This window comes from Anolis carolinensis, chromosome 1 (genome assembly GCF_035594765.1).
Source record: "Anolis carolinensis isolate JA03-04 chromosome 1, rAnoCar3.1.pri, whole genome shotgun sequence".
NCBI lineage: Eukaryota > Metazoa > Chordata > Lepidosauria > Squamata > Dactyloidae > Anolis > Anolis carolinensis.
The window spans coordinates 317,783,911-317,797,461 of NC_085841.1; the positions used below are offsets into that span (position 1 = coordinate 317,783,911).

The window sequence follows — 13,551 nt, forward strand, 5'->3', positions numbered from 1 at the left end:
AGCAACATGCACGGGGCACTCGCCCCTTGGGAGGTGGCCCCTGCGTGTTGCTAGGTAGATAGTAAGCTACCTAGCAACACGCAGGGGGCACCTCCCAAGGGGCGAGCGCCCCGTGCGTGTTGCTAGGTAGCTTGCTATCTACCTAGCAACACGCACGTCCGACTCCTTCGCCACGCTGGGCACCGGTGTTGACTTCCCGGCGTGACGAAGGAGCCGAGGCACGGGCAGGCGGGTGGGTGGGTGAACGGGGAGGGCTTTTGCGGCCCTCCCCGTTCACCCACCCGCCGAACGAAGGGGCTTTCTTCCTTTGGCGAAGGCTTGGAGCCATGGAAGCGGGAGTCACTTCCCTGGCTCCAGGCCTCCGCCAAAGGGAGGGACAGCCCCTTCATTGTGGGGGTGCTTCCAACTGCGGGGAGGCCTCTCCGTGGGGACCAGGGCTGGATCGGGAGGCGCTGCAAACGCCTCCCAATCCAGCCTTCGTACCCATGTAGAGGCCTCTCCATGGGGAGGAGGACTGGATCGGGAGGTGTTTGCAGCGCCTCCCGATCCAGCCTTCGTACCCATGGAGAGGCCTCCGCCAAAGGGAGGAAGGCTGGATCGGGAGGCATTTGCAGCGCCTCCCGATCCAGCCTTCGTACCCATGGAGAGGCCTCTCCATGGGGACGAGGACTGGATCGGGAGGTGTTTGCAGCGCCTCCCGATCCAGCCTTCGTCCCCATGGAGAGGCCATGGGGATGAGGACTGGATCGGGAGGCGTTTGCAGCGCCTCCCGATCCAGTCTGTGTCCCGCCTGGTAATCCAAGTTATCCGGTTGACCGAGTTGAGGTCCGCCCGTTTAACTCGGACTACCAGGGTTCTACTGTATGTCCTTGTTTTCACAGGCAAGAATAATACCCTAACTGTTCTCTCTGAGGAGTAAGAACATGAAAATTTCTGTAGTCTGAAAACTCAGGAGTACAGGCACAGAAATACACTGTTCTCTGTGTAAAAAACGTTATTTCCTGCACATATTGCCATTTCCATTTTGTGTAAAGGACTCCTATTGCCAGTTGCCCTGAAGACAAAATGTGTCCTCATTTGTTGTCCAAAAGACTGACGCCTGTTGGCTTCTGTGGGCATATGAAATGGGAAGGGCAGCTGCATTTTGTATTGTTGCAATGTGCTGTAAGTTGCTCATTTGCTCTAAAGCAGATATGTTTGACTCATCAAATACAGATGTATGAACTGGCCACCAAATCAGAAATCATAAGAGGTGTGACTGTATCCCTGTTTGTGCTGAAACCATTCGCCATGGAAGGATAGTCTCTTGTACTTAAGTCATGTGCTTAAAATTTCAGTAATATCCTTGAAAATAGATACATTTTGACAGATTTTCTCTCATGCAGCCAGTTTTATCAATTTTGTCCAGATGCCCCATAGTATTCAACAGCAATTCTTCCAGACTTTGTCACTCTTAGAAAAGAACAATGAATATCAAGAATACTTAAGCTAGTCATTAGTTATTTAAAAACCACTGATTGTAATGGGTCTACTTTTAAGCGTGACAAATGTTGGATTCTACCTCATACATATCAGTTCAACTTGGTGTGAAACAGGACAGAAAGATTTCCTTATTTTATTTATTAACCAATTGGCAGCCTTAAATTAATCTTTTGAAGCCTGGAAAAGGACTAAAGCTTTTTAAAAAGGCAGTGCTCTCCAATGTAGCCCCCACACTGACTACTACTATTTACTGAGAGGAGAAAATAGCAGATAAAGAATATATTTTCCATGCTAATCCTTGTCCATAAAGGTGGAAGACAAGCCCATGCAGGACAGGTAAATTACTTGACTGATACTCTGGGATCCCACCTAAGCAGGCATTAGGATAATATGCATGAGAGGAAATGGTAAAAAAATCATCTCGAGATTACTTATTCTCCTGTCTTTAAAGTAACTAATATGAATAATTTAAGTAAAAATTAGAAATAAAAAATACAAATAATAAAATAACATCCGGGGAATATCCTGATCACAAGAATTATGTGTAAAATGCCCTTTTCAATTAACTAGATACCGGTACTACAGACTAGAAAAAATATTTTATTTTAAACACTAATGTAAACTGGTCGCAAATTTCTCTTCTTTTTAATTTGCCTATATTGTAACATTTTAAATAAATATTTTACTATTTCAATCTGATACTGTATCTCTACAATTACGCTTTACACCATTTGAAATATGAATTGCACAAGAAAGCACAATTCTCTACCATTGGTTAATTTAGTAGAAGAATCTATATAATAAAATTCCTCCAGCACCTGGCCCCTTTTTGAAAAATTTACTGGATGTCTAATATATTTAATATTCAGTAGTATGTGAGAATAATTTTTATGCAACTCTGATGGTTAGAAAGATAGATAACTCAATTATTAGGCCATCTATCAAAATATTCAGATGTATAAGAGGCTACTAAAAAGATTGATGACTGAGAAAGTCCACTGATTTTCCAGCCATCATATTCATGCATTTGGCTAGACAACATTTTTCGCTGGCTTCACAAGCAAGCTTCATTACCCATCACTCCACTGAAAAGAGTTTATTATGAGGCTGCCATCTTGGGAAGACTATTATTTAGATGATAAATGTTGGGGGGGGGGTGTGTGTCTAGCCTTTTTAAAAAGATGAGCTTTGTGACAGATAAAACAAACAGCATCTACATTTCTAATTAACTTAAATTTGGCAGATACAAATACAGGTCAGTAAAGCTATGGTATGCTGCTGGAGTATCTTCTATCTGAATTTTACTGTTAATTTGTAAAATGTAAATTAACTAATTAGAAGAAAGGCAGCATCATTTGTGACAAACCACTTCTGCTTGTTCTTTGCTTATTGACATTTATGAGTAACTGAACTTCCTTATTCTAATTTAGGATAATTACTCTAACTTGTTTATTAAATTTGATTTTTTTCAAATTAATACTTACATTTGAAAAAAATGGAAAAATTACTACCCAGCATAAGTTCAATGCACAGTGTATGTTTTTCAAATATTATTTTGTTTCAGCTATTCTGCTTTAATGGGATTTAAAGTAATTCTTCATGTGAATTATAATTTAAAAATCCCAAAGAATGAAGCAGATTGCAAATGTACATTTAGTGTGTTTTACACAAAATATGATTATATTTTGTCAATTTCTTTTAATTTTTTTCTTCACACACAGATAGCCAAAGATTTCTAATTTGACTAGGCAAGCATTCACAAAATTACACAAAAGGAGAGGGAAAGGAGCTAGGCCTAAATAGCAGAAAGCAAAACAATTTTGTAAACAATGCTTTGATACTGTACAGAAAATAGTTTTTACTATTCATATGTAGATAAAGGCTTAACAATAAGATGTACATTCAAAATGTCAGATGTAAATGTCAATTAAAAATTACAAGGGGTTCTGAAAGGTAAGGTCTGTGGGGGTTGACATTCTTTGACATCATGGAGTGTCTGTGACCAGGCCTTTGGCAAACATAGCAGGATCTATGCTGTCAGCTCTTATCGTACGTAAGCCTAGATGCTTGTCTAATCTGAATGAGAAATACCAAGGAAATTGGAGCTGAAGCCTTGCAGTAATGTAGATAGAACCTGAAAGCATTCTATCTGTATTATAGGATAGCCTCTGATGCTGTGACAAATATTTGAAGAAGGGAAATATAAAGAGATATATAATTCAAGCAACAAAAATATGATTTTCTGTTTATATTTGTAAAAGGGAACAAAAAAAAAACCCCAGCCATCATTTATAAATGATAGTTTACATCTGGCATGCCACTAAAATACATGAAAAAAGGTTCACAAAATTGTATTTATTAGTTAATACAATCTTAAACTTACTCCATGTGAATGTATTCCTATTATCTTACTCCTATAGTTAAATTCATACTAAGAGATGAGACCTATCACAAACATACTAAACATTTTGTGATACTGTAAAGCAGATGTCACTATTAGATTCTAAATCTTGAAAACGCTATTTCAGACTAGCTGTTTAGAAGCAATGACTGTTTGCTAAATACTATGTTTCAAAAGATTGGCAAGCATTCATTTGGGAGACATTACCCATTAAAATAAGTTCTTATGTACATCTTGATTCAAAGGAAAAATACATTATTAAGAATACACATTAAGAAAATCGAAGCTTTTCTATTCCCAAGCATGTGAGGTTTCCTTTGCAGTATTTTAGGATAACTAACTTCATTTAAAACATTAAAATTAACTACATTTTATTTTTGTGTAGAAATTTAGAATGATTTGCTTCATCAATAGTTACTCTAAATAAAAAAAAAATAGTTATTCAGGACACAAGCCCATGTTCTGAAATAGGTTATTCACCCAAGCCCATTTTCTGAAATAAGTTGATTAATGCTAGGATGTGGGTGGGAAATGAGAGAGGGAACAAAAATGCAGAATTTGTGAAATTTCATGAGCATGTATGGCCTAGCCAATCCGAAGTCCCTGTGAGTTGTGGTAAGGTCAAAACCTTCGGTATTATACCAGTATATCAAAATATGTCAACAAACCATCATGCTGCAGGAAGAAGAATGACCTTTCAGTTCTTTGTGTTTTGGCTTCTATGAAGCTTTGGACACTGGGTATGCATGAACAGTTTTCCTAGATGCTTGACAAATGCAACTCCCAAGGTTTCTACTAAGCTTGTTTGTTAAGCCAGTATGTTTCATCTTGCCAGTAGAACTTTTAAAATCCCTGAAATGCTAGATATTGGCATTATGTTAGAGAAAGGATGTCTACCTTCCTTAAAACGTTCAAGTAGTTGAACTTTATCGCAACAAATTAACTCATAACATTATTGTCCCAATATTCACTATTTTAATAACTTATTTCCTCATTTGCTTTGTAAAATGGTAAAAGTATGTAAATGTCTGATGTATCTAACAATCTATATACATAAATGGAACAATTTTTCTCTCCACTGCTCATAAAACATATAACTATTGAACTGCATATATTGGACAACACTGTAGATTTAATTCTGAATGCATTTACAATGCAATGTCCTATGCATTTTTAAGTAAACGTAAATATATACACACACATTGAAAGACTTAGGAAGCAAGTCTCATTGAACTTAGAGTAACTTGTTCATAAACATATTTAGAAGCATTCTGCACATACTTTTTGAAAAGAAACTGAGAGTGCTGATTAGCAGTTAACTTGCTAAAAAATTTAGAGCAACTTGTCTCTTGTTTTGAATGTATGCAGAATACTAAAGACTTTTAGATTACAATTAAATAAGGAAAAATTATATCAGATTGAAGGTTGGCTATTCATATTCAAAGAGTGTAGAAGAAATAATGTTCTCATTATGTAGAATTATCATTATTCTAATATCAGTGTCAAAGAAGTCATTTTGTTAGCGCATTCTTCAAATGTTGCGAAGTTGCTTCTGATAATAACAGCATCAAGGTTCCTCTTGGGACTCACTAAAATGTAGTCTAAGAGATACTGCAGCCCAATTTGCAAACAATGGAAGAAGTAAACTGACTGAATTCTTACTGTAAGTCACTACTGACAATGTGGTTACCAATTATTAATTAATCTGTCTCTTGATGATACCAATGTACTCATTAGTACATCACAGCAGCATGTATAAGTGCACAACTTCACTTTTGAATTCAATGGTTTAATTACATCAAAAACAGAATGAAGTATGCCAAATTAGGTTTTCTTACAGTTTAATATTTTACATACAAACACATGCAATTCTTGTGAGCAAAAATAGCTTTGTCTCAATAGTGGCCATATTACAGGCTCAATTCCTAGCTCTTTTACCTATAAGATCCCTAGGTAACAGGGCTAGGAATAAGTGAGACAATAATAGCCATTACTGGACTATGTAAACCAATGGTCTGACTTGATAAAATAAAGCACATACAGCCACTTTCTCAACACACCTCTGCAGATAAAAATGTGAATCAAAATGAGAATGAAACAAAAGATTATTATGTTCAACATGATAAAACCTCAGACATACTTCATCAAGAGTCTTAGCTAGCAAATAGAAAGACCAGAAAATGGCACATCACAACACCAGTATTCATCTTCTTCTAATAGACTTTTCAAATAATGGAATCAAACAGTGGTTCAGATACCACACAGAATCACCTGAAAACTGTTGCCAAAGAATAAATGCACAACTCTGACCCAATTCTTATTTTTTTTAAAATAACTGACGTTTGCATACAAGTCACCGTTCCTCCCACCCCACAGCTCAAAGCAGGAATTACAAGGGAATGTTTTAATTCTTAGTGGATACAAGCAACAAATGTTGTGGATATTATAGCCTTAAAATTTAGCAAACTAGACAACACTTGTTGTTTTGAAGATCCTTAGCAGAACATGGCTCCAGTTTTCAAGAGAAATGAACAAATCTGCTTTTTTATATAAATACTAGCTGTGCCCGACCAGGCGTTGCTGTGGCGAAGTATGGTGGGATGGGAAATAAAGTATTGAGGAATTGGTGGTAGTTAACGTCAAGGGTAAAGGTTTTCCCCTGACATTAAGTCCAGTCGTGTCTGACTTTGGGGGTTGGAGCTCATCTCCATTTCTAAGCCGAAGAGTCGGCGTTGTCTGTAGAGTCCTCCAAGGTCATGTGGCCGGTATGACTGCATGGAGCGCCGTTACGTTCCCGCCAGAGCGGTACCTATTCATGTAGTCTCATTTGTATGTTTTCGAACTTCTGGGTTGGCAGAAGGTGGGACTAACAGTGGGGGCTCTCTCCGCTACCCCAATTTAAACCTGTGACCTTTTGGTCCAGAACTTCAGCAGCTCAGTGCTTTAACATGCTGCGCCATCAGGGGATATTATTTCCTCAAGTTTGTGAATATATAATATTTCTGATTTCTTTTTTTTGTCTGTTGGAGGTAAGTATGAATGCTGCAATTAGGGAAAATGATTAGCATGTAATGGCCTTGCAGCTTTAAAGCCTGGCTGTTTCCTGCCTGAGTGAATTTTTTGTTGGGAGGTGTTAGCTGGTCCTGATTGTTTCGTGTGTGGAATTCCCTTGTTTTTAGAGTGGTGTTGTTTGCGATATTTTATGTGCTTCTACTGTCTGTGGCCCTCAGAAAACAGGATTTGCCAGACTTTGATGATGGGAATACTTTGTCGGGAGGTGTTAGGTGGCTTTGATTGTTTCCTGTGTGGAATTCCTGTTTTCAGAGTGTTGTTGTTTATTTAGTGTTTTGATTTTAGAGATTGTATTGTTGTGTTTTATTATACAACAGTAATTTTTATATATTTTGATTTTAGTGTTTTTGAATACTTGGAGTTAGACTGTATTGATTTTCACGGTTCACAGCAAAATAATAATAATAATAATAATAATAATAATAATAATAATAACAATAATAATAACAGTGCGGTTTTCTGGCACTGTATATTTCTGCCGCTTCTGTGACTGTTCATTTGTATTTTGATTCCGTAGTCCACCTGTCGATGGATGTCCAGAATCAGCAGCATCCACTGCGGTACTTTTTATCCTGGGCGACGACCGAGCCAGTATAGACTTCCGTTTTGGTTTGATTCTCCATAATGCTAATGGGTTAGGTGTTCTTAGTTCTGCTTCTCAGTTGAGGCCTCTCTGGCTTGGTTGGACCTGCTGGTAGTTACACTACTGCCAGCACAGCCCTCAGTCATCATTGGAGCAGTTAAGCCCCCCAACCACGTCAAGGTGGCACCTGTGTGTGTGTGTGTGTGGGGGGGGTGGTGGTGGCTCCCCGTCGAGGAATAGAACCCCGGTCTCCTGCGTGACAGGCGGGGATAAAGAATACACACAAAGGGTCAGAAAAATTCTCAAAAGCAAGCTCAATGGAGGCAACACCATCAAGGCCATAAACACCTGGGCCATACCTGTCCTAAGATATACTGCTGGCATTATACATTGGACACAGGCGGAACTGGACAACTTGGACAGAAAAACAAGAAAACTCATGACCATTCATCATTCACTGCACCCTCGCAGTGATGTTGACCAGCTATATCTGCTTAAAAGATCAGGGGGCAGAGGACTCTTACAAGTAAAACAAGCAGTCAAAGAAGAATAATATGCCCTGGCAGAATATGTAAAGCAAAGTGAAGAACCTGCTTTGATTGAAGTCAAAAATCAGAAACTCCTCAAAGCACAGCAGACAAAAAAAAAAAACCAGTACAAGAAAACCACACTACAAACTAGAGCTAACAGCTGGCACAACAAAACATTGCATGGAAAGTTCCTTGACAAAATTGAAGGAAAAGCTGATAAGGAGAAGACCTGGCTATGGCTCATGAATGGGACCTTGAAGAAGGAGACAGAAGGCCTGATCCTTGTAGCCCAGGAGCAAGCCATCAGGACAAATGCAATTAAGGCCAAGATCGAAAAATCAGCTGATAACCCAAAATGCAGACTCTGCAAGGAAACCGACGAAACCATTGATCATATCCTCAGCTGCTGTAAGAAAATCGCACAGACAGACTACAAACAGAGGCACAACAATGTGGCTCAAATGATTCATTGGAACTTATGCCTCAAGTACCACCTCACAGCAGCAAAGAACTGGTGGGATCACAAACCTGCAAAAGTATTGGAGAATGAGCACACAAAGATACTGTGGGACTTCTGAATCCAGAATGATAAAACTGTGGAACACAACACACCAGACATCACAGTTGTGGAAAAGAAAAAGGCTTGGATCATTGATGTTGCCATCCCAGGTGACAGTCGCATTGATGAAAAACAACAGGAAAAACTCAGCCACTATCAGGACCTCAAGATTGAACTTCAAAGACTCTGGCAGAAACCATGCAGGTGGTCCCAGTGTTGATGGGCACACTGGGTGCTGTGCCAAAAGATCTCAGCCGGCATTTGGAAACAATAGATATTGACAAAATTACAATCTGTCAACTGCAAAAGGCTACCCTACTGGGATCTGCACGCATCATCCGAAAATACATCACACAGTCCTAGACACTTGGGAAGTGTTCGACCTGTGATTTTGTGATACGAAATCCATATCTATCTTGTTTGCTGTGTCATATAACAAAACAATAATAATAATAGTAATAATAATGAGTTTGGTAATACACACTGTTTGACTCCGTTGTGAGCTTCCTTTCTGGAAGAATCCTTTCTTGGGAGGTGTTAGCTGGCTCTGATTGTTTGTTTTGTGGAATTCCCAATTTCCCTGATTTCAGTGTTGGTGTTTATTTACTGTCATGGTTTTAGAGAATATGTTGTTGTGTATTATTCTACTACAGTAATTATTTCATATTATAGTAGAATCTCACTTATCCAATGTTCTGGATTATGCAACATAGTCTTTTTTTAGTAGTCAATGTTTTGTAGTCAGTGTTTTAAATTCCTTGTGATATTTTGGTGGTAAATTTGTAAATAGAGTAATTATTACATAGGATTACTGCGCATGGAACTTTTTGTGTCAAATTTGTTGTATAACATGATGCTTTGGTGTTTAATTTGTATAATGATTGCCTAATTTGATGTTTAATCGGTTTTTCTGAATCCGTTCTTATTATCCAACATATTTACTTATGCAACGTTGTGCCGGACTGTTTATGTTGGATAAGTGAGATTGTAGCGTATATTTACCCTACACCTTCGGGTGAGAAGGGCGGGATAGAAATATTGGAAATAAATAAATAAATTTATAATCTTATATTATTTGTTTAGAAGTGGATTATATGAGGCGCCTTATGTTATAATAATTATTATTATTATAGCCTTGAATGATTATCATTGTTATAAAAATAATAACTTACGATTATTAGTTATTATTATATTGTTGAATGATTATCAATGTTATAATAATACAGTAGAGTCTCACTTATCCAAGCTAAACGGGGCGGCAGAAGCTTGGATAAGCGAATATCTTGGATAATAAGGAGGGATTAAGGAAATCCCATTAAACATCAAATTAGGTTATGATTTTACAAATTAAGCACCAAAACTTCATGTTATACAACAAATTTGACAGAAAAAGTAGTTCAATAAGTAGTAATGTGATGTTGTAATTACTGTATTTACAAACTTAGCACCAAAATATCACGATATATTGAAAACATTGACTATAAAAATGGCTTGGATTATCCAGAGGCTTGGATAAGCGAGGCTTGGATAAGTGAGACTCTACTGTAATAACTTACTATTATTATTGGTTATTATTAGATTCTTAAATAATGATCACTGTTATTATTATATTAATAATTATTCATCACAGGGAAGGGAAAGATGAGGGCGATAGGGGTTGAGAGGAAAAAAAGGGGGGGCTCCTGAGGCATTTGAGGGGTTTGTGGGGTCGTAATTTGTGGGTGACAACAACAACAACAATAGCAACAGAAAAGGGGGGAGCTCAGCCTGGGCCAACTTGGGCCTTCCCTCGAGTTGTTTTGGGCACCAACTCCCACCCTTCCTGGCCTGCGGCTCTTTCCTTTTTCCCATCAGCCGTTTAACTGGGTGAGGGGCAAAAGGAAGGGGCCTGAGGCCAAAACAACCCGAGGGGAGGTCCAGGCCTGCTTGAGGGCCATGCCTCCCTCTTCCCTGCTCAACTTGAAGACCTTCGAGAAGAACCCGGCACCGATCTTGTCGTAGAAGAAGTCATCGAGGGGGGCCAGGGTGGAGACGGCCGCTGCGCAGGACCCAGTACGAGGAAGGCCGAGGCGGGGAGGAGGACAGAGGGTGAGGTGGTGGTCCGCGGGGCCTTCCTCGCGCTGAGGGGAGGGGAGAGGGGCGGGAGATGGGGGCCTGCGTGGCGCCCGGGGACCCTCCATATTCCCTGAGGAGGGAGGAGATTGAGGGGGAGAGGGCGGAGAGCGACGGAAGGCCCGCACGCCTCCCAGCACAGCCCCCAGCATCCCTCGCCCACCCAGGATTCTGCCTTCCTGCCTTCAGCCCAGGCCCAGCTCTGAGGCAAGGTGTTTGTCAGGCCTCTTTGGTAAGGATGATGTGTGTGCACACGCGGGAAGGGATGAGGGCGGTATGAGCGCAGGCGCACATCACCTGTTGCAGTTTTTAGCCTTTTGTTGGCCCTGTGATTGTGTTTGTTGTGTAATTCTGTTGTATCTTACTGGAGGCGGGGATGATGGATTGTGTTGCCAATTCTGGAGTTTGGGGAGTTTTGGGTTTTGTTGTTTTGTGTGTCGCCATGATGCTATCACTCATTTATATATATAGAGTTCCATAAAAATGTATAAATGCAAGATACTACTTCTGGAAATGAAATATTAAAAAGAGGCAAAATTATGGATCAAATTAGGATCACAACATTTCAGAAGGTCTTATGCTTCATTTCTTTAGGCAATGTACAACATGCTATAGCTTTTGGAAATAGGTGAGCTCCACAAAAGGCCACCTTGGGAACTTTCACCAGTGCTTTATTGGGATACTTATTTATTTATTTATTTACAACATTTATATCCCGCCCTTCTCACCTGAAGGGACTCAGGGTGGCGTACAAATTGGCAACAATTCAATGCCTACACATAATTAAAACAGCAATGAAAATCCAATAAAACAATTAAAACAATATAAAAATATAAAACATATGATTAAAATCCATTCCTCCAAAATCCTCGTGCTGTAGCCGTAAATCAGTCTAGGGTCATCTTTACCATTTAATCTTCGAAAGCCTGGGCACATAGCCATGTTTTCAGGGCTTTTCTAAAACTCAGAAGGGTTGGGGCGTGTCGTATTTCTCTGGGGAGGGTGTTCCACAGCCGGGGAGCCACCACCGAGAAGGCCCTGTCTCTCGTCCCCACCAGCCGTGCCTGTGAGGCAGGCGGGACTGAGAGCAGGGCCTCACCAGATGACCTTAGGGATCTTCCTGGCTCATAGGAGGAGATACGTTCGGACAAGTAGATTGGGCCAGAACCGTTTAGGGCTTTATAGGTCAAGACCAGCACTTTGAATTGGGCTCGGTAGCATATCGGCAGCCAGTGGAGCTGGCTTAACAATATAATGAAAAACACAGAGTTATGTAGCTCCCATAAACTGGTACTCGGAGAGTAATAGTTGGTTAACAAAAGGCCGCTAGTTTTGTTCCATCTTAACAATTATAGTTCAGTTTTTTCTTTCTACGAAAAACTAACACCAGAACATCAACTCTAGATATTTTGCTTACAGATTTTTGCTAAAGAAAAATAATTAAGATTTACCTGTTCCAGTAACTCCAAAATTGGTCATGTAGGTAAGCTTGATGGCTGCATTCATCACCAAAAGAAGCTTTACTTTCAATCCAGTGAATGATATGACCTTCTACAGCTAAAAAGCGAAAAGCATTTAGATTAAAATGAATCCAGAGCAAGTGACTCCAAAAATGGTACACAAATTAGGAAGAAAAAGTATCCCTTGCAAATTGGGCAGAGGAAGACTCCCCAAAGATTGTCATCAGCTAAGGCTAGTTCAACCTTTTATAATTCATTATTATGAAGCTCTGTCATAGTTTTCTACAAGTATTATTTACTTGTGAATTCCGGATTTTTGAGTGGCCTTGCCAAACCAGTAGAAACAAAGGAATGGCATTATGTAATCAATAATCAGACTTTATATCTTAGGAATCACTAGCTGCTGGTGACCTTGAACTCCATATGTAATTCCAGAACCCTACTCCCATCTTAGAGCTTACTTGACTAGCTAAGACTGTTGGTCTTTGTTTCCAGTAATGTTCCTTCATCATAGACCTTGCTGTGTTTTCTAAATTGTTTCCTGACTACTAGTGTCTTTCAATGCATCTTCCTCAGCACTGGTCTTAAGATCTCAGATCCAGTTCCTCTGAAAACAGATAGAGCGGTTGATTTCAGACAGCCCCTGGTTAAACCTTTGAACAGTTCAGCCATGATGACAGACGCATTGGCTACAATAAAAGGTAAAATGTGTGCTGGTTTTCTTTTGGTATATGATCTTAGCAGTGGCTGTTACTTAGCAGTAATACATGCCTTTATTGAATATTTACACATTTATTTATCTAAATGTGAGAGTACAGTATTAGATAAATAAAGGAATATGTAGAAAATTCTGGACTTTAAAGATTTATTCCTGAAAACAAGACGGATTTTATCTTGTATTTTTGTTTGCTCTAGCTATTTCTGAATTGGTGCTCTCTCTCTTTCTCTCTCTCTATACACAGACATGCATGAAGATATCAGGTTCTAGAAAGATTTGTGAGACTTTTAGAAAAATGAGTTTGGATATATTGGAAATAACTGAATGATAAACAGAACAATGTCTATTCTTGATAGAGTGTATAAAAATAAAGAAAGCTGAAAATGGGTTAGGTAGAATAAAGCCAGCTGGGCTGCAATAATATCTCAAAATGGTAGCTCAGTTCCAGCAAGGTAGACAACAGCACAATGGCTGGAAACCCTGGATTATATGTGTTAAAATGGAAATAAATAAACCCTTGCTAGGAGATGTTGTAGCATTTTCTCAACAATGGCTTTGGATGTTTTCACCTTTTGGATTTGGAAATTGTTCTGGTGGAAAACTAAGTAATACAAAACTGCACTGCATAAATCTC

General features: G+C 39.3%; 1 protein-coding gene across 3 annotated transcripts in view; it reads right to left on the minus strand.

Moving 5' to 3' along the window:
* The window catches only part of cdin1 (CDAN1 interacting nuclease 1), a 188,205-nt gene that overhangs the window by 58,642 nt on the left and 116,012 nt on the right, over nucleotides 1-13,551 (minus strand). For all 3 annotated transcript variants that reach the window (XM_016991603.2, XM_016991601.2, XM_003214492.4), the window contains one exon: nucleotides 12,191-12,296. In XM_016991603.2, coding sequence (XP_016847092.2) covers nucleotides 12,191-12,296 — 106 coding nt within the window. The remainder of the gene's footprint in view (nucleotides 1-12,190; nucleotides 12,297-13,551) is intronic.